This window comes from Barbus barbus, assembly GCF_936440315.1.
Source record: "Barbus barbus genome assembly, chromosome: 41".
Classification (NCBI taxonomy): domain Eukaryota; kingdom Metazoa; phylum Chordata; class Actinopteri; order Cypriniformes; family Cyprinidae; genus Barbus; species Barbus barbus.
In genome coordinates this window covers 9,016,620-9,038,194 of record NC_136719.1, presented here as the reverse complement: position 1 = coordinate 9,038,194, position 21,575 = coordinate 9,016,620, and the positions used below count along the sequence as shown (strand labels likewise).

The 21,575-nt window shown below is 39.4% G+C and overlaps 1 protein-coding gene across 3 annotated transcripts in view; it reads right to left on the bottom strand.

Moving 5' to 3' along the window:
* The window catches only part of LOC306860840 (laminin subunit alpha-5-like), a 90,661-nt gene that overhangs the window by 8,797 nt on the left and 60,289 nt on the right, over positions 1-21,575 (bottom strand). For 2 of the 3 annotated variants that reach the window (XM_079402792.1, XM_079402793.1), the window contains 37 exons: positions 20,663-20,864; positions 18,131-18,275; positions 17,886-18,026; positions 16,933-17,094; positions 16,417-16,521; positions 16,253-16,336; positions 15,932-16,162; positions 14,949-15,062; positions 14,576-14,706; positions 14,291-14,371; positions 10,898-11,112; positions 10,695-10,795; positions 10,443-10,626; positions 10,209-10,349; positions 9,787-9,938; positions 9,536-9,646; positions 9,300-9,411; positions 9,048-9,218; positions 7,406-7,602; positions 7,140-7,256; positions 6,878-7,032; positions 6,143-6,284; positions 5,965-6,064; positions 5,756-5,869; positions 4,949-5,134; positions 4,718-4,860; positions 4,466-4,648; positions 4,064-4,200; positions 3,800-3,953; positions 2,835-2,977; positions 2,572-2,734; positions 2,356-2,487; positions 2,116-2,258; positions 1,886-2,018; positions 590-730; positions 363-493; positions 118-282 (listed from right to left, as the gene is read on the bottom strand). In XM_079402792.1, coding sequence (XP_079258918.1) covers positions 118-282; positions 363-493; positions 590-730; positions 1,886-2,018; positions 2,116-2,258; positions 2,356-2,487; positions 2,572-2,734; positions 2,835-2,977; positions 3,800-3,953; positions 4,064-4,200; positions 4,466-4,648; positions 4,718-4,860; positions 4,949-5,134; positions 5,756-5,869; positions 5,965-6,064; positions 6,143-6,284; positions 6,878-7,032; positions 7,140-7,256; positions 7,406-7,602; positions 9,048-9,218; positions 9,300-9,411; positions 9,536-9,646; positions 9,787-9,938; positions 10,209-10,349; positions 10,443-10,626; positions 10,695-10,795; positions 10,898-11,112; positions 14,291-14,371; positions 14,576-14,706; positions 14,949-15,062; positions 15,932-16,162; positions 16,253-16,336; positions 16,417-16,521; positions 16,933-17,094; positions 17,886-18,026; positions 18,131-18,275; positions 20,663-20,864 — 5,362 coding nt within the window. Of the gene's footprint in view, positions 1-117; positions 283-362; positions 494-589; positions 731-1,885; positions 2,019-2,115; positions 2,259-2,355; positions 2,488-2,571; positions 2,735-2,834; positions 2,978-3,799; positions 3,954-4,063; positions 4,201-4,465; positions 4,649-4,717; positions 4,861-4,948; positions 5,135-5,755; positions 5,870-5,964; positions 6,065-6,142; positions 6,285-6,877; positions 7,033-7,139; positions 7,257-7,405; positions 7,603-9,047; positions 9,219-9,299; positions 9,412-9,535; positions 9,647-9,786; positions 9,939-10,208; positions 10,350-10,442; positions 10,627-10,694; positions 10,796-10,897; positions 11,113-14,290; positions 14,372-14,575; positions 14,707-14,948; positions 15,063-15,931; positions 16,163-16,252; positions 16,337-16,416; positions 16,522-16,932; positions 17,095-17,885; positions 18,027-18,130; positions 18,276-20,662; positions 20,865-21,575 lie in introns of those variants that run through there. The other variant, XR_013783418.1, reaches the window with a different exon arrangement.

The following is a 21,575-nucleotide window of genomic DNA, read 5'->3' as shown; positions in this document are numbered from 1 at the left end:
AGAAATGATAAAAGCTGATCTAATCGTAGCTTTCATACAGCTTCAAAGCATTCAGGTATAAGATTTATTCGATCATTCATTAGCATTTTGCTCCATGAATCTATTTTTAACACACACCTCTTCATGAAGAAGTTACTGACGCAGCCGGTGAGGTTGGTGAGGCCGTCTGTCTCAGGTGTGCCACCCACATAAGAAATGTCAGATTGCAGAGCCGTCCTACTTTCAGCCGCACTGACATTTATTCCTTGCTTCTCAAGAACATCATCTATATAAACAAGTAACCTAAACAAAGGCAGAAATAGTCACAACCCTGCACACAATTTTTTTTTTATTGTATATTAATATTAAACAGAGTGGCATACCCATCTCCGATGCGGTAAAACGCAACATAGTGACTGTTGTCATCATTGTATGTCTTCTGAGACCTGACTCCATTTTTTTCAGTACTTACTACTACATGGCCTCTGTCTAATACCACCTGACATCTGTCACTCTGAGGGGATGAAAACAAACAAAAATTTGACATAAAATTGACATTGTACGTTCTATACTCAAACAATTATTTGATATGTCAAACTGTAATTTGTACCTGGCCTTGGCGGTAAAACATGAGGCCGTTTTGCTGATCAGTTCTGAAGCCGATGCCAGCATAGAAGTTGTCTGGATTCAGTACATCGTCCATTTTCAAGCCCAGGTAACCTTCACCAGTGAAATGAGCCTCACGAGTAAACTGACACACAACACAAACACACATGAACACGTGTCTTACAGTTTTTCCTCAATCAATTTGACACGTTTCTCCAAACTCAAGTCACTGTTCTCAAAACAGTTAACACAGTGATCTGAACACTTTGTAATTGCATTTTAGCATTTTTACAGTAATAACAATTCTAAAAAAGATCACTTGCTGTAAAAATTAACCATTTAAAAATGATCCTTTGCTTTGTTACATATTTTATCAAAGTGTCTAATCATGTAATATCGACTTGGCCAAAATAATATTCCTACGATTCGGTATAATTAAACAGATGTTACTCGTTGAAAATAAATTTGGTGTAGTGTTTGCAAAAATTCGGACATCTGTGTTGATGGGTGCATTTAAATATAAAATATGGGTACTACTTTAGATTATTAGGGAACACTATTAGTTACTAACTAGTTGCTTATTGGCATGCATATTACTAGCATAATATTGGCTGTTTATTAGTACTTAAAGCACATTTTAATGCCTTATTCTGCATGACCATTTTCTAGACCCCTTACCCAATACCTTAACATAACCGGTACTACAACAACTACCTTACTATGAATAAGCAGCAATTGGGAGGAAAAACTCTTAATTAATAGTAAACGTGTGTTTACTAATCTAATGTGTTACCAAAATATGTGATGGACTAATTATGTTTACATCAAAGTAGGTGGTCAAACCCAACTTCTGAATCATAATTTTGGACCAACAGCAGTTAGAAAGTGTTTAACAGCCAACAAAATAAACTCAAAAGCACCTGTATATTCAGTAGCCCCTCACTGCAGAACACAAGATCCAGGGGGCAAGATTGGATCCACATCTAGGGGGTGAAGATTGGTAGGTTTAGGGGTGGAGATGGGTGGGTTTAGGGATATGTAAGGTGGGAAGAGTTGGATCTGGATACAACCACGCCCCATGGATCGTGTGTTCTGCTGTGAGGACCATCTCTGTATATTGGCTGGACTGGAGGACTGGTTAATTCACACCGCAGATTTTGGAGGCTTTGTTATTTTTTACAATTAACTGAGTGAATGCAAGTATGTTCCCTCATTGCAAAAGAACACAGATGTTCCAGAAACATGAGCAGAACTGAATGTAGATTCCCAACCCTACTGAAACAAGTATGATGATGCTCACCAGCAGGTCATCTGGACAGCCATAGCTGATCCCTGCACTCTTCATGGTCTTCATTTGAACGAAGCTTCTCATGGCCTTAATGGTCCTGAGGCAGCCTTTTATGGAGCTGCGCTTCCCAAACACACTCTTTAAACTGTAATGACATGCACAGACAGTTCATTACACAGCGAGGATCACCAGCCTGTGTACAAGTGGATCTGACTTCTCTGTGGAAATATCTGCATGGTCACCTCTCGGGCATCTGATCATGTGGCACTCCACCCAGGAAATATCGTCCTGTGAAGTTGAGCCCTTTGTTGGAAAGCGTGTAGACCTTCTGACGATCTAGCCTTACTAGCATTTCATTTTTCGAAAGTTGAAAGATAACGTCCAACTTAAAACAACAAACAGAAAACATTAAAATAAATAAAACGTACAGAGATGAGCAGACAGGCAGGAAAATACTGGAATAAATAGAGGGTTTTACTCACAAATTTCGCCTGCGCATTACTGATTTTAATCTTTGACTCTTGTTGTGTGTCATTTAAGCTGGACAACGGTCCATCAAGGTTATGGAGGACTTTCAGAAGACCTCCTTGCACAGCTACGCACACAAACTTATCCTGAGAAGGGAAAAGAAAGACATTAACACATGATAACATGCGTCAAACAATCCCAAATCCTAAGTTTTGCGGTCCACGTCCCACCTCTCTTTGGAACAACATGAGAATGCCATTTTGTGAGATGAGTTTGACATGCTGCTCAAACACACGGTCATCCTTCAGAGTTTCGAACAAAACCTCAACATAGCCCGAACCATCAAAATACACTCCGTCAACTCCCCACTCGGGCGTATTTGCTGGCCTCTTCCTGTTTAAACACATGAAGCGATTTTACAAGGAATGTACTCTCGCTAAGGGGTTAACACCGATTATATGATTTAATAAATAATAAATGAAACCTCTCTGACCGTGAACAAGGGAGGTCAGTTGCGCTGTTCATTTGGAAGGTTTGCTGGAAGTTATAGAGGCTGATTAGTTCTTCATTTAGACTTAATAACTCCAGGCAGCCCTTGAAGAAGTTAGGAGATGTCATGTTCAGATCTACTGGAGGCTGTGTGTGTTTGAGAGAGAGAGAGAGAGAGAAAGAAATTGTGAAATATTCAAATGTATTGAAATGGATGACAAAAAATAGCTGATAATTATTTGAATGTTGTCGCAGATAATCAATACAATTCTATACCAGTTGAGTTTTGGTCACCTTTGGCTTGCTCGGTGGGGTTTGAAAGACAATTAAAATTGAGTAATATTATTGATATGACTGCACTGACACCTTCGGATGAAAACAAAACTTGAACTGAATCGAGCTGGATAATGACACTATTTACCACTGTAAACCTGCTTTAATTTAATCGTATTTGTTTCATAATTGATGAACTTCACAACACTGACAATGCTATTGAACTGAATTGAATCACCACTGAACTGACTCGAGCTGAATAGTCACACTATTGGCTTCTGTAGAGCTGCTTTACAGCTGAAGCTGAATTAGTTTTACAAATAAGGAATTGTACAACATTACTTTTCTATTTATTACTGTGTATCTGCTTTGAAACAGTCTGTTTGTATAATGTGCTATATGTGACTTATTAAATTATTAGTGTTTTTAAAAATCAACATCATGGAAACCATGATACATTTTTTTTCAGGATTCTTTAATGAATAGAAAGAATTTATTTACAATAGCAAATATTTGTAATTATAAAACATCTTTACTAGCACTTTTGATGTATTTAATACATCCTTGCTGAATACATTGTTGTTAGGGTGGTCTAGGTGGTTAGTAGGGTGTTTGCTTATTGGCTCAAGTCAAAAGTGCCCACTCCTAAGTGTTTATTTTATCCTGCTCCATAGATATGGGTTTTGCTTTACTCACAGTGAATGTGCTGGGATAAGATCCAACAAAAAACACAGTCTCGTCAGCTGGTAAATTAAGCAGGCCTTTTCCTTCTCTTGCCGCCATGCTCTGTTTAACTATTTTTGTTTCTTCTGTGTCTGTGGACATTGCCATCTGACCATATTGTAGAGTCCTGCACACAAAGAATACACAAATACAGAGTAAATACAGCTAGAATATAATTTTAGTGAAATCTAAGCTCAACAGATAAATGTCGGTAATGATGGAGTGCACGTTTCCTACCTCTCCAGGACAATTTTGTTGAAGTAATCCTTATTGACGTCCTCAGTCATTAGCACCTGTGCTGTATCTTCTCCCACATTGAAGTACCAGCGCAGCTTTGATTCTTCCAGTGTCATTGCCATATAATCTTTTTTGGACTACAATACACATACAGCACAGACACGGGTTTATATTCACACGTCTTGATCGGAGCCAGAAATTAGACTGCACAACAACAAATGCAAGGCCACAATTTTACATATAAAAATACATTAATCATATTAGAGGAGGTCATAATAGAGAGTACAAGAATGTGCACTAATATAATTAATCATGCACAACTCAAAACAGCTTAATATAATACATGACATACAACATATCATAAAAGTACAAATCACTGTTAGGCTGAGGAGCTTGGCTTACATCCTTGTTTCCAAGGTAGAGGACAAATTGGGGTTTGGTGGTGTCAGTTTGGCGTAGTGTACGTGTGGTACGTGGTAGCTTGATGTACATGTGTAGCGATGAATAGGCTGCCAGGTCGGCCACATTACTGGGCGTCCTCACTTGTACTCCTGAGTTACCATTAAACTGCATTGACACGGTCACCTGAAGAACAGACAGTCGAGTCACTGCCTGCATCACTGGGGATACTTTGAGACTTCTGAAGAGCTGTACCTTGTTGGCAGCATTGCGAGCCTGTTCAATGAGCTGGCGGATTCTCTGGATGCTGTCGGAGATGTTGGACGGCTGAAATGAGGTGTTCTGCAGAAGATCCAACTTCTTCATCAGCTGAGGAAGAGTGTCGCTCAGCGCCACCACTGCAGGAACACAGAAGCACATTGGACTTGATGTGAAAGGCAATTCAAGATCACTCATGCTCACTCAGGAGAGCTTCCTCACACGCACCTGAGGTACTGGCATCATTGAGGGCTTTGTTGATATCGTCGCTGGTGGCGTTAGAGTCTCCGTACTGCTTCTGCCATTCCTCCAGCTGCTTCTGAATTGGAGCCACCGTGTTGCTAACATTAGCCACCGTGTTGTTAGCCTGCTCCACTGCACTCTTAGCTGCGGCGATGTCATTCGCTATGTCTTCTGCATCATTTCAACACATTTGAATGACAGTGTTTAGGTCATGGTTTTTATTCAATTAAGCTTGACAGACAGCATTTATAATAGCAGTGTTTAAAAGTTTGCAGGCAGTCATTTTTTTTTAAAGTAAAATACTTTCATTCAGCAAGGATGCATTAACTTGATAAAAAGTGACAGTAAATGCATTTATATGGTAGCAAAAGATTTCTATTTCAAATAAATTGTTATTTTGAAATTTCTATGCATCCTGAAAAAAAATCTATTTAAATCTCTACAAAAATGTTAAGCGCTGCAACTGTTACATTAATAATTTTAATCAATTTAAACATTAATATTAATAAGAAGAGTTAATAAGACAATTACAATTACAATAAGACAATTACATTTGATTACATTTAATAAGACAATTACATTTGAAAACATTAAAATAGAAAAGTTATTTAAAATTATATTATTATTTTTTACTGTATAAATAAATGATTTTTCATCATTCTTCTTTTCAAAACATAAAAAAAATTGTACCAACCCCAAACTTTTAAACGGTAGTGTATTTATATGCAAGTTTGCTAGCTATTAGTTAGATCTCATTGAATACAATGAAGACTAAGGACTTTGAGCTCTGACCTCGACTGGCATTGAGGCTATTCCGAATGTTCTTTAGGTCTTGGAGCATCTTCTCTTTCTTCTTTTCAGCATCCTGCAAACTTTTCTGTATTGAGTCCACACGTGGCTTTAGACCTGACAAAGATATAGTAATGGCCTGTATTACACCGAGGTTCACAACAACAAAGATATAGGCCTACCTTGAAAGAAGCATGAGTTGCTGTTCTTACTTTGACTGCTGTTATTCAGGTCCTCTGCTTCTCTCACAAGCTCATTACTCTGATTCTTCAGTGCAGCAGCTTGTTGGGGCAGGTCTTTGTCCTTTATGTTCTAGATCAATAAACTTGTGTCACTTACTCATGTTTCCAAAGCCATTAAGATGCATTGATGTGAATGCATTGACTGTACCTCCAGAGCCTCAGTAGCAGCTTCATTGGCTTTCTTAGCTGCAGTCTCTGCTTCCAGCACGCTGTTTATAATGTCAGTGTATGCGCGAGATGCGTTCAGAGCACGCTGTATGAAGCCGTCTTGATTGGAGCCAGATATTAGACTGCACAACAACAAATGCAAGGCCACAATTTTACATATAAACATTCATCATATTAGAGGAGGTCATAATAGAGAGTACGAGAATGTGCACTAATATAGCCAAGCTGACATATTGATTAATTTTCAGGAATTTTAAGATTATCGTATCAGTCAATAACTGTTTCTTCTTGGCTGAGTAACAGACATAGCAGCAAAATTTACCTGTCAATCGATAATAAATGCTTTGCTTTTTTCAGTTTTTCAACTTCCAAATTAATCTTTCTTTTTTTCTTTCCATGGCTATTTGCATGTTATTTTAAAATTGCCTTTACTTTTCTTTGTTTTTATCATGTTTGTGTAAAGCACTTTTGAATTATCATAGTATATGAAATGTGTTAACCATATATAATTGCTTTGCTAATTGCATTTTATTGTGTCCAATAATCACATAAATATTGTGTAAAATCTTTGTTCAGTTCAGCTAGTTTGTGGATTCCTTATGTACAGCCCTTTAATTATGTACACTGGGATACATCAGTCACCCTGCTAGCATCTAGCATCAGAATTGCTCATTAAAAACCAATATAAGTTGACCACAACAAAATAGTCACACACCTGGAAAGATTATTGGCGAGCTGGTCCAGCATTTCAGCGTGTTTCTCTGCAGCCTCCACCAGGGGAATTTTACTGGCGGACGGAGCATATTTCTGTACCTTCTCAGCTAGAGGCTGCCGCGCTCCATCCAACTGAGCAGCCAGACGCTCATAGTCCTGATAGAGATGGCACAACATGCTTGAGTCCAAGAATAAGCTCAATGAGGTTCATTTATAATACACAGAAACGCTATATTTGATTCTGCATACATATGAATGTGTACCTCTTTGGAGTCCTGGAGCATGGAGAGGAGGTCGTTGACCTGCGTCACATCATCCTCTGCCATCTGAAGCTGGTTCTCCACCTCCTTCTGCTTCTTCAGCAGGTTATTTACTATGTTCTAGAAAAACACAACAGAAAAATTCATTTATTCATATTGCAATTCCCAATTCAACTTCCTTTGATGTGTGGCCAACTGAACTCAAATTCTAATACTTAAATTGATATTTTTCCCAATTCTGTGTATGGTGCATGTGTTTATATAAATACCTGCAACTCCTCCATGCGTTTCTCATTAATATTGTTGGCCTCTACGGCGTTTGCGGTGTTTTTGACGGCCTCATTCGTAGCGTCTCTCAGGTCCATCAGCTGCTGATTGAACTGGTTCAATTTGTTTCTGATGTTCTCTGCCACAGCCTCATTATTTAGTGTCCGGTTTGCAATCTCATTTGTCACACGATCTACCACTACAGAGAGAAAAACAACTGTGAAAGACAAGGTCTAGAATCTTAAAACAAACGTAGCACTTTTAAATGGCAATACAAAAGTGCTGGCTTTTTATTTGTATTTGTTCTAGATTGGTGTTCCTTTTAGTATAATGTATTATAACTGGGGTTATATCATATAATGCATTATAATGTGCATTACAAAGCAAAGATAATGCATTAAAAATACTTTTACAATATATGGAGTACAGTATAAAGGCTTCAATCTAACTTTTCCCAATCCAAAATCAAGTATTTATATTAGTGCTGTCAAAATTAGCGCGTTAACGCAGGCGATTAATTTTTTCAGTTTAACGCGTTAAAAATATTTCACACCGTTAACGCGGGGCGGTTTACACAACTGCTGCTTCTGTCTCTTTTTTCGTGACAAGAACAATCATTTATTTAAACACAGAATGTCTTTATGACCACATCAAACAGGAGACTTTTCAGACGCGTTCTCCAACTTCTCTTCAGCTCCAGGAGCGAGTCAAACGAGTGCGGAAACGGTAGCTCTTCAATTGCACGCACAAATGCGCTGTAGCCTGTATCAGTTCATATCAAATCGCGAAAGAAACAACGAGTAAGCAATGTCGTAGTTATGTTGTCAGTTAAGTCACGAAGTTACCAAAAAGGCGATTAAAGCTGCCTAAAAACTGTGCATGAATGTATTTATTTTATTGAGTCACGTTTAAGAACATGTCTCTGAAACGCAGTGGTTTCCCAAACTGTCCTGGAGGAGTACAGCACTGTCTCCCTCATCAAACACACCCAATTCAACTCATCCGAGACTTTAAGACCTGAAGTGGGTCAGAATAGGTAAAGAGATGCGTGTCAGATCAGAGTGATGTTCAGCAGCGGCAGCTCTTAAAGGGACAGCAGACAAAAAACCTAATAACTAGCCGCTGTGATGTCGGGTAATCATAGACCAAAAGAAAAAAAGAGGAAATAAATTTTTTTGCAGCTTTGAGGATTCATCTATATTTAATTTAGAATTTAGCGTTTCATAAATGTATTTAATTTCTGTATATTTCCTACTTGCTGAAGGGCACAGGTAAATATGACATTTATTATAATGGGTTTATGTGAAGATTGTTATAAGTGTTAAAAGATGCCATTATACAAATATTAAAAATATACTGTCTTTATGTTGTTTCTACATTAATTTGAAGATTGAATGTTAAATTATTGCAATGTAAAAGTATTTAAAAAAATGTTAATGTTAGGTGGGATTAATCGTGATTAATTTCAGAAAAAAATTGTGATTAATTAGTTAATTTTTTAATCGATTGACAGCACTAATTTATATAGGGTTATAAGCTTAGAAAGGTTATAAAATGATCAGTTACATGCATGACAGTCCCATGCTGTTACAGAATAAAATGAAAAAGCCTGAGGTTGGTAACTTGGTCAGTCCTGTCACTTACATTTGTTGGCCTGGTCCAGCTCATTTTCTGCTAGTTTCTTCTGGATGCTGAAGCCCCTGAAGCGCATGTCTCTGAGCATGGACTCCACCTCTGCTATATTTTGAGCCAGTTCCTTCTCATCGATTACCTTGGTCCCGTTTTGTGCTGTCCGGTTCACCTGCAGTATAATATCTGAGCAGATGCAGAAATGTTGTCAGTTGAATGTGCGTAAATGGGTAAATGTAATAAGATACTTCTTTATCACACTTGTACCTTGGACATCTCCCATGATGCCTTTGATGAATCCAAGCAGGTCTTGTGCTCTAGTGTGTGTGGAGTTAGTGTTGTCCTCTAAAGCATCGCCTTTCTTTTGTGTGACTAAGGCCTAAAACACAGACACACAAAAGCAAATTATGGTCAAATGGTCCTTTTTACACAATGATGGTTTGAAAACAGCACAAAATTGATTTTTAATCAGACCGAGTTCATCTGATGATATATTCTCATACCTTCTCCTCTAACTCTTTAATATCCAAGTCAATGATTTGCAGCTCTCCCTCCAGCATACTGGCCTGGTTCCTGCTCTTGTCCAGAGTGCTGTTGTAGTTATTTATGGCATTCTGGAGCATAAAGATAGTTATACTTATAATACTACATAACTAAAAGTTAAAGTGAGGCAAATAGTAAAATCTAAAAGTCCTAATAGAGAGTCAGAGAGTGTTTGTGTGTGTGAGAGAGAGAGAGAGAGAGAGAGACTCACAGCAATGTCCAGAATGGATGCATTGAGCCGGTTTAGTTGAGCCCAGGCGACTGAGCTGGCATTGAGGCTGCTCAGCTGATGGGCGATGGACTGATAATGTTCGTTTACCTTGTCCAGATCCTCCAGAAGCACTATCACACAGCTGTCACAGGCTAAAAACAAAGCACAACATCATCATCTGATGTATGAAATGAACTGCAACCCACAAAACATATTGTTCACTTTACCTTTGTATTGACAGAGTGAATGAATGAATTAATGAGTGAGGGAATTAATTATTGACTATAATTAATCCTTTAGTTATTGAGTGAGTGTATATACATTACCATTCAAAAATTTGGTGTTGGTAAAATGTAATGTTTTTGAACATTATTTTTGTTTATATCTGAATGAATTGCGTTGTGCAGTTAAGCAGTACTCACGCTGACAGTGCACATCTGCTCCATGAAGCACAGGGACGCTGTATTTATTAAGACACGTGTCACACTGCTTCCCTGTCATACCTGCTGCACAATGACACTCTCCTGTGCGAGGGTCACAGCGGCCTCCTCTACACTCACACTCTACAGATCACACACAAATACATCAAAATAAATTCAACTGAAAATGTTTCATATTCCATATTCCTGCAGTGTGCTTATGTGTGTTTGACTCACTCTTGCAGCCATTAGGGCTGTAGCCCCAGTAACCTGGAGCACACTGGCGGCAGTTCGGTCCATTAACCCCAGGCTGACAGGCACATGTGCCGTTAACAGGGTCACAAGGCTGAACCAATGCCGCTGCTGCATCACAATCACACGTATGGCAACCAGTGCAGGTATCAAAGCCAAATGCCCCATACTAAACAAAATAAAACATTACCATCAACCTCTGAGACGAAACAATAGAGCAAGACAAAACAGACATACCTCACAGCGGTCACAGTGGGCTCCCACCACACCAGGCTTACAGTGACACTGCCCCGTGTGAGGGTCACAACGTTCAGTGCCACAAGGAGAACAGTTGCATCCTGGGTAATACAGGTGGGAAATAAGGCAATCATGAGAACTCTCTTAAAACAGGAAATACCATCCAGATTGGATAAATTAAATTTTCTCCAAATGTGTCTTACGAGTGCAGTTCTTGGCAGTGATGGCATCTCCGTAGAAACCCGGGGCGCAGATCTCACAGTGTGGCCCGGCAGAGTTGTGCATGCAGCTCTGACACTCGCCCGTCAAAGGGTGGCAGTCGCTGAACAACATGTTGGGGTCTGAGTTTCCATTGCAGTTACACGGCTGGCATGTGCTGCCAATCACCATTGGGTTTCCATAGTGTCCGGGTGCACATCTGTATTAGGTAAAAAAAAAAAAAAAAGGGGTAATTTTCATATATATATATATATATATATATATATATATATATATATATATATATATATATATATATATATATATATATATATATATATATATATATATATATATATATATATATAATTTTCCAATTGACAGTAATTACATTTAATCATTTAGCAGACGCTTTTATCCAAATTAAACATTTAATTATTTATTTAGTAATTCAATAATTTAATTATTTATTAATAATTTCCCTATGGATCCCTTCGACCCCTTCTCCCATCCGGGATATCTCCTCCTCCTGCTGGAGCAGGGGGAGAGGTCGCTCGAGGGCCATACCAGACTGTTTCTGGAAATCGCCCATCTTACCAGCTACCCGGACAACTCGCTCTGTGCATTCTATGACGTCAGCCTGAACCCTGCATGTAGAGCGCCGTCGTCTGAAAATGGCCCTCGAGCGGATTTCGCCGCCTTTGTGGAGTGGATACTGGCGAGAAACAGATAGTTTCAAGGAAGATCTTGCCAGTTCCACTCTGGACCCAGAGCCCAGACCACAATCACCTCGCTGCACGGAGCTAAAGCCCAAGCCCACCAATAACAGAGAGCCCAAGCCCACCGCGACCAACGAGCCATCGCCACATGGAGCGACAGAGCTGAGGATCATCGCGGAGCCGAAGCTGCTGATGATGTCAGACCAGGTGCAAGAGCTGGCTACAAAGCCTGCCATGAGGGAGAATACTGTGGACAGCGAGAGCACAGAGAGGAGCTCCGCCCCCTGCACCATGGCTGAGGGTGAGCTTTTTGAGGAACTGGGACTGTGGAACGCAGAAGGGGATCCCGACTCGTAATTATATGCTGACCTGCCCCCTCTCCTCCCTCCTTCGTCGGAGCCCTCTGTCAGTCCTGTTTCCCTGTCCAGCCAAGTAAGAGACTCTGTTCCCAAGATCGGTGCAGAGAGGGCTCCTGTTCCTGAATTAGGCCCAGAGAGGGCTCCCATTACCGAGTCAAGCCCCGAGAGGGCTCGTGTCCGTTCCCAAGTTCCTGTTTGCAGCCCTGAGAGCCCAGAGGCTCAAAAATGGCCACCCACCCTCCTGCTCCTGCCTCCTCCACCGCTGTCATCTGGCAGCCCCTATACTCACTCTCAGCCCACCATCTGTTCAGTGCGAGCACCGCGGGTCTGCCAGTCTCCATCCTCGGCGTGGCTGGAGAATCCCTTGCCTCCGCCTCCAGCCTCTGAGTCCCAGGCTCCGCCTCGGCCCGTCGACCCACCGGCTCCACCATGGCTCCTAGCTCCCTCCTCTCTGCCATGGCCCATCAGTCCCCTGCGCCTCATCCTTCCAGCTCTGTCAGGCTCCTCCTTCCCTTCGGCTCATCCTCGGTCCTCTGTCGCGCCGGCTCCACCGCGGCCTTCCGTATCCCCACCTCTCCCTTGGTCGCCTGAGCAACCTGTTCCGCCGTGGTCCTCCGGATCCTCTTCGTCACCCTGGCTCATCGGCTCTGCGCCTCAGGCTCCACCACCACCTGCTCCGCCACCGTCGGTCGACCCCTGGAGTCATCAGTCCTTCTTCCACCATGGCTCCTCCCTCCGTCAGCTCCACTGTGGGTCATCGTTATGGCTGTGGCCTAGGTCCTGCTTAGCTCCTCCTGCTGCAAGCCCCTCCTGTGTCCTCCCTGGCTCCTCCCTCCATCGTCTCCACCAAGAACTCTGTCTGCCAACCCCAAGTTCCCACCTGTCCCTCCCTCTGATGTATCTATGGCGCGAGGATGCACCTTTCCGGGAGTGGGGTATATTTCAGGATTAAGGACCTGTTTTGTTGTGTTTTCCCTCCCCATGTGCTCCATGACCCAGTTTCTCCCTTGTTTGATTGTATTCATGCGATTCAGGTGTGTCGTGTTAATTGTCCTCATTACCCCATGTATTTAAGCCCCAGTCTGTGCGTTCTGTCTTTGTCGGGTCTACATTGTGATTTATGTGTGTCTACTCCAGTGCGTGACACATGCTTATATGTATTTCAGAAAAATATGTTATATATATTTAATATATTTATTTATTATAATAAATTATATTAATATAAATATATACTGTATGTGTGTGTATTTATATATACATAATAAATATACACAGAACACACACATATACAAGGGTTAAAGCAAAAACAATTGAGCCTGAACTTTTTTCCGAGGGTTGGGGGGTTGACACATACACAGGGTTATTTGGCGAACAAACAACAACAACAAAAAAGAAAATGATTTTCCTTGAAACTACCTGATAAGTAAACTAATAAAACAAAATGGTACAAATAAAGTGCTGCACAAGAAAAGAACGCAATGACTGTGGCAACTTTAACATTTGAAAGGATACTATGGCAAAGTTACTGCTTTATTCAAACAGATTTTTTTTTCATAAATATATAACTGACCTGAAGAAAGAAAGCTGTGTCATACACTTGGAAAATTATGAACTGAAAAACAGGCTTTAATATGACTATATTTATATATAAAATAATGTGAGATGAACGTAAACTCACCACATATGCAGAGGAAGAGTTTAGCCCCTTTCACACATACAGTCTTTACTGATAAATTAATATCCTTTTAAAAATGACCGGTAAATTTGTTCAGGCAATAATATAGTTCTTATGGAGATGACGTGATTACTTTGAGCTGTTTACAAAGCTCTGCAGCTTTTTTAAATAGCTTTTCTATGTAAATATGGCGCTAGATAGATATCATTGACCATTGCGCCTCGCAGCTTTTCCATTCCTCTGCTATAATGCGCGTCTCGTGTTTATAAGAGCAAAAACTTCTGATGGCTAGTAATGTTAGTTTGGTTGAGAGTGAAAGCTGTGTTCCTCTCATACCATTGGTAGGCGAACTCATGAACGTGATTTCAGCAAGTTTTTTAAAATGTAGGACTTTTATTTTACGCAGCCAAACGCCACACGCAGACATGGTGCTGGAGAACTTTAAGCCCTGCATATATTATGCAAACAAAAACTTTTATTTTGGATGCGATTAATCGTTTGACAGGACTAATAAAATGATAATTGATACATTTTAATTATTTAATTACATTTTTATTTATTATTATGGCAAATCATAATAAATAAATACAAATCTAAAAATTATTAATGATTAAATAACAATAACAATAAGCTTCATAACTGTACCTCTCACACTTGGATCCAGCATAGCCAGGCCTACATAGACACTGCATATGATTGGGCTTCTCCACACAGCGAATGGCAAAACTGATAACAAGATCAAACAGGTGACATCCTTTAATTTGAGAATGAGGCATGCTGGGATATCCAGTACTGAAATCAGCTCTTACTGGGAGTAAAAGCAAAACCAGAAAAGAAACCAGGAAGACAAAATAAACTGGCACATTACATTTCAAGCAAATCAGGAAATAGTAAATTAGTGGTACAGATGATGAAATAAGACAAACTGACTTGTTTGAAGCCACTTGCAGCGGGCAGGGGCAGCTGGAGCAGGACACCGCGTGACCATCAACAGTGTTGTTCCCATGAAAACCGCCCAGGCACTGCTCACAATGATTTCCAGCGGTATTGTGGCGGCAGTTCTGCGTATGAAGAGTTCAACTTTCAGAAAACACTCTAACTGAATCTCCAAGTTGTGTTCCAACATCCATTCTTGGAACTTTGAGAGGTCTTGCCAAGGATCTTAAACCTTAATTAGATTTACGATTTTGTTTTCCATGACGTTTGGCATTTTACTACACCCAGTGGAATCTGAAATAGCAATATATTGCCCATGTTTAAGTCTGTTATGTGAGTTATATACGACTTAGTGAGATGGACTTACTACACATATGCCAGAGCCATCCAGACACTCATCAGAATGACCGTTACAGTTACAAGGGACACACTTCCCGAGGAACAGCCCTTTAGTGTCTCTGTAGTTGCCTGGAGCACATTTCTGAGTGAAGGAGATGAAGGAATGAACATTTTAACAATATCATTTGAACAATTCCACAATATTCTTTTAATAATGCCTTGTTTTCCATTAATCTGTATTTCTGATTTGATGGGTAATAAAATGTAATAAATAAAAAATACCAAATATAATCTTGTATGAGAATTGCTAGTATTCATATACCATTTCCAAAATGTAATTTATAGCACAATTTGCCACACACGGGGTACTTTTTTTAAAAACAATAAAAGCACTTGAGAGAGAAAAATTAGGTAAATAGCCAAGCGTGTTAAATGTAGCTAGTTTTGTCTAGTAACATCTTTTTATAATTTAGAATTGTATAAAAACACAATTGAAATATAAAACAAAAAATATATAACATCTAAAATGAGCATTTTAATTGTGTTAAAACCTTGTATTGAATATTTATAAAATAAATAATGTTAAAATAAATACTATAAAATACTACATTAAAACAAAATGCCCCGAAAGATGCAAAATAAACATTAATACAATATTCTACATTGTTAATCCTACCCAATACTTAAACTTAACAACAACCTTACTAACTATTAATAAGCAGTAACTAGGGATTTATTGAGTCGTAGTTAATAGTTAGTTAATAGTGAGAACAGGACCTTAAAATAAAATGTGACCAATAACTTTTGTGTTTAAACCAGTAATGTTCAAACTCCTACAATACAGCATCAATACAGAACTTTTCCAGCAACGATATTTTATTCCAGCTTTAATAAGCTGACAAATTGGTTTATTTATTAAAATTCACACAGAAGCTCTAAAGAAAAGAGGCATTAAATGATAGTATAGAAAATTGATTTCATAAAATCATTGTTCTTGTTAAAGCACACTACCTGACAGGAGTCTCCTAGATAGTTTCCCGGGCAGAGACAAATTTCAACATTGTTTGCATGGCGACCAGAGGGCAGGTTGTCGGCCTCCTCCAGCACAGCAGCACGCAGCGACACAGACTGGGCAGACTGAGAGTGCAGCGCTCTGATCTGCAGGGACTCCAGCGCCACCAACACCATCATCAGCTCCTCACGGGACACAGAGTTCCCTGTCTGAGCGTGCCTGAAACTCTCCTGCAACAAAGAGGAGACTTGAATTGCAACAACTGTGTATTTGAAGAATTATTTTGTAAAGACATTTTTTTTTGGCAATAAATTCTTCACCTCCACCAAGTGAACGATGCCCTCATGAGGGTCTTCGGGGGAGGAATACTCTCTTTCCATGTACACCAGAGTCATCTGATTCCCCTGCACACAAAGACTTTCAGTGAGGCCTCAAGTAAAAACTCCTGGTAAACTTGACAGAAGGAGACTCTTTGCTCTAGTACCTTGAGTATAACGTCAGGCCGTGTGGTCTCAACTATCAGAAAAGCATCCCCTCTCATGGTCTGCGTATGCAAGCGGTACCGCAAATAGCCTCCGTAGGATGACACCTACACGTACACATAGAAAACACAAAATCAGCTTAAGACAAGATTTCTCAAGCAACACAAGACTGCACTAAGCTTGCGTTTAATCTGATGCTCATCAACAAAATTTAGCACCAGCCTAAACAAGGTGTGCATGAGTTATCAGATTGTTTGTCTCATGTTTCTGTAGCATTAATGTGAGTTATCTGATGGAGATTCAGTTCAGCTGTCTGTCTGGCTCCTTACTGTCTGACCACCGGCTAACCCATAAGCTCGGCAGAAACATATGTCACAGCAGCTGCCATGTTGTCATAATAAGACTCATATAGGATATAAAGTCTAGGTGTAGAAGATCAGAGCACAGAAATGCTATTCACGACTCTGGTTGAGTGACACGTTTGAAATTGTGAATATCACAGATTGTTGTGGACTCACTTTATCGCTGAGGTAAGCGTGAGGAGCGTGCCAGTGGAGGTCCTGTGAGACGTCGGGTACGTCACTCAGATCAGCCTCCACCAGATCTTGATCGAGATACGTGGACATGGGAACTTCCTGTCTGTCACTTCTCATTAGCACCCAGCCAGCCATGTCCATGATCTGTAGAGGTGGCCAGATCAAAGCAGAGACATCAGTTAAATGTTACAGCAGTCGGTTATTAAACTGAATTAATTTTCAGACATCCAGTACACAAATGTTCACTAAAAAGAATGATAACCTGCAGTTCAAGCAAGTCAGATGTTGATTTTGTAACTGCTCTGAAGGATTCAATAGATTCGTTCAGTGAAAGATTTGTAATATGAGGGTCTTAATAATACATTAAAGAGAAAGTTGAAACTGAAAATTCTGTCATTATTTACTCACCCTTATGTTGCTCCAAACCTGTAAGACCTTCGTTCATCTTCCGAACACAAATGAAGATATTTTTGATGAAATCCGAGAGCTTTCTGAAACTGCATAGACAGCAACACAACTACCACGTTCAAAGCCATCGTTAAAATAGTCCATCCATGTGACATTAGTGGTTCAACTGTAATATTATGAAAACTTTTCATATGGATACTTTTTGTGTGACTATTTTAATGATGTCCTTACTACCTTTCTGGGCTTTGAACGCAAGTTGTGTTGCTGTCTATGCAGTTTCAGAAAGCTCTCGGATTTCATCAAAAATATCTTCATTTGTGTTCGGAAGATGAACGAAGGTCTTACAGGTTTGGAGCAACATAAGGGTGAGTAATTAATGACAGAATTTTAATTTTCAACTTGAGAATGAAAAAACATTAAAAAATCTTACCATCCCCAAATTTTGAACAGTAATGTATATGCGCATGTATAAAGGTGAATGATTTCTTTATTTATTAAACAAAATCTCTTTATCTTCAGCAGAGTACCTCACTCCTCCGTTTGTCAGAGCTGTGGCAGCGGTCAGTGGCTCCAAAGCAGAAGCACTTGGTGCAGCCTTTAGCATTCGTGGGGTCCAAATGGAACGTTCCCAGTTTGCACTGGTCACAGCGAGAGCCTTCCACATTTTCCTGAGAGAGAGCAGACACATCACTGATATAGCAGATGAGGGAGATTCCTGAACGTTATATTATAACATTACTGTATATTCACATATAATATATGAGAGGGGCACCTTGCATAAGCAGCGTCCGGTGATAGAATCACAGACATCTTTCTCAGTTCCAGCCTCACTGCAGTCACATGGTCTGCAGTTGGGGTATCCATAAAAACCTGGGGTACACCTGTCACACTGACGGCCAACAATGTTGTTCCTGCACCTGAGGAGGGAGTAATGTGCTTTAGCATGATGCAAATAACACAAACTATATATGTATGTATTGTAGCAGTGTTCCTGTCATGTCTGGACAAAACCAACACGCTTTCATGTGAAAGAGGGAATGTGGTTAAGAAATGTGACAATGTTCAAAAAGCAAAACAACCCTTTTTTCTTGGACCTAATGCATTCTTTCCAACTATACCTAAGCAAACTGCAATAGTTATTGTTAATTTATCCAGTTATAGTTAATGAACGTGACCTCAATGGATGATGCATGAACAGTTATAATTTATGACATCCTCTCTAAGTGCAGAGATGCTGGTGAGATTGTGCACATCACAGTCACAGCAGCTCAAATCCCGCCTCCCTGTGAATTTTAAACAATGCCTAATGAGGGGATGGTGAGGCCAATAGACTGAAATAAAATCTCCTAAAAATAAATACCTCTGGAATTCCTGCACTTAATCCTTATATAGACAGTATTGTCATAACCAGAGACATTGGTTAATAATATCAGTCCTTCAGGCAGTGCTTCACAGAAAAAAGATTGGCTCAGGCGTAAAAGGTCAGTTGTAAAAGGCCAACACTCCATTAACTCCATTCCAATCCAAACGACTTGACTTCAAACAGCAGACACGTTTAGTCTCACAAATTTCAAGAATTTAACAGCATAATTCCCCCCACAATCAAAAGAACAAAATAACAATGCTTCTATTTTCCATTGGACCATTATTTTTATATATATAAAAAGAAGCACATTTTCCCCTAAGTTTAATTGTTCACTATGGTTATGGTTAAAACGGTTTGCCATGCTGACTATAAATGAAAAGAACATGTACAGGATTCGTTTTAAGCTCTAAGATCCCCCTGGACAATTTGACAAAAGAAAGCTACAGATGATAGAGAACAGAGTTATTAACTAAAACTACTTTAACAAAATGTTTTTTAAAATTCTTATTTTTAATCTTAAAGTAAATTAAATTAAAGCTGAAATAAAAAATATATAAATATTAGATTCACAACTTTATTAGAAAAGTTGCCTTGGAAACTAACTGAAATAAAAAAAAGTTTAAGTACTAAAATGACTAAAACATAAATAAATATAGATTAAAGCTAAAAAGAAATACAGATAATGAAGCTAATTCAAATATATTGTGATATAAAGGTGCAGTTAACAGATGTCAGAAGAACTGTCACAGGAGTGAGGTAAATTATAAGGTCGCATATATTATATCCTTGAGACACCATTGAAAAAAAGTGCTTAATTGCCCCCTTAAAAAAATAAAAAAAAATAAAAGAATAACGCGTTAATGCAAATTAATTTTAACGGCACAAATTTTTACGCAGCGCTGATTTTATGTTTGACCCGAGGCCTAGCCCGTAGTTGGACAAATGGAGATGCACAGTGTTGCCAACTTAGCGGCTTTGCAGACCCCTTTAGTGACCCCCCCCCCCTTCAAAAAAAGCACCCAGCGACAAATCTTTAGGGTTTGTCCAAACCTTGTTTAGTTTCTGAGACTCGCCGGTGCTGCCGCGCGAGCACGAGGTCTTGCTGTCCCAGCACACGCACACACCTCTCTCTCTCTGTGCATCTGCATTGTTCAGCGAGCGGCGGAGAGGAGCAGCGCTTTCAGTTAAACACAGATATTATGTTGCTTCTCTAATTTTACATGCAAGCATAGCTGAAATCACAGCACAGCTATTGTCATTATCTTATGTGTATTTGATTTTATTTGTGTATTTGAAAGGAGAGCTGGTTATGTAGCCTAGTCTTAATGGGTCACGTTTCAGTCACTATTTCACATTCATTCTGTTGTCTAACAACAGAAACAGTCAAATATACCAATGAAAACAGTTTTATTGAGAATTTAGCTGCATCAAAATACAGTAGGCCTATGTGGGCACAGAGAGGCAAACAAATGTAATAATAAATAATAAATGTACATTTTGCATTTTCAGAAGAAGTGAGCTGCCCTGTGTGCAAAAATGTAAACAAGTTTGTGTAAGTAAATTGCTCAGTACAAAGAAAGAGAAGTAATTGAAACCTGGAATTTCTTTTTTCATGTGTCTAATAGACATGAACAAGTTCTTTGAAAAACATCTATGACCTTGAAAGTCTAGTCTTCATGCTCTATGTTGACTATGGTTGCAATAATAATAAACAGACATTTGCATAAAGCATCCATAAATGTCCATGCCCATGTTGATTAGAGTATTAAAAACTTGAAAAGTATTAATTTAAGGTACATTTAGGACAAATAAAAATGTGCGATTAAATTGCGATTAATCATGAGTTAACTCATGACAATCATGTGATTAATCGTGATTAAATATTTTAATCGATTGACAGCCCTAATTTATACACATGCGTGTCCTGCTGTACTGTACCTGCACTGGCCATCGTGTGTGTCACAGCCGATTTCCAGTGAAGCCACTCCAGGCCTGGAGCAGTTGCACATCTCACACCCCACCAGAGGATGGCAGCCAAACGTCTGGGGTTCACAGGTGACACAGTCCGGCTGCCGGGTCCGTGGAGGACAGATGCACTCACCCGTCACAGGCTCACACAGACGAGTACCACAGTTACATGCTAGAGAAAAAAAAAATCAGACATCCAATCAATCAATCCATCGTTCCCCCCATGGTTGGTAGGGGTGTAACAGCACACGCATTCGTGGTCTTTCGGTATGTTACGCGTGAAGAGTGAAGAGCATTTTGCAAAATATTAGACTATACTCATATTTTATTTTACCTGTTAGTGATGTCTTAATTATTTAATGTGTGTTAAAATAAATGTTTTATGAAACAAGTTATGACAGCCACTCTGTAAATTATTACAACCCAAATTCCAGAAATGTTGGGACGTTTTTTTAAATTTGAATAAAATGAAAGCTAAAAGAATTTCAAATCACATGAGCCAATATTTTATTCACAATAGAACATAGATAACAAAACAAATGTTTAAACTGAGAAATTTTACAATTTTATGCACAAAATGAGCTCATTTCAAATTTGATGCCTGCTACAGGTCTCAAAATAGTTGGGACGGGGGCATGTTTACCATGGTGTAGCATCTCCTCTTCTTTTCAAAACAGTTTGAACACATCTGGGCATCGAGGCTATGAGTTTCTGGAGTTTTGGTGTTGGAATTTGGTCCCATTCTTGCCTGATATAGGTTTCCAGCTACTGAAGAGTTCGTGGTCGTCTTTGACGTATTTTTCATTTAAAGGGGACCTATTATGCAAAAATCACTTTTATAAGCTTTTCGAACACAGTTGTGGCCGCAGTGTGAAAACAACCA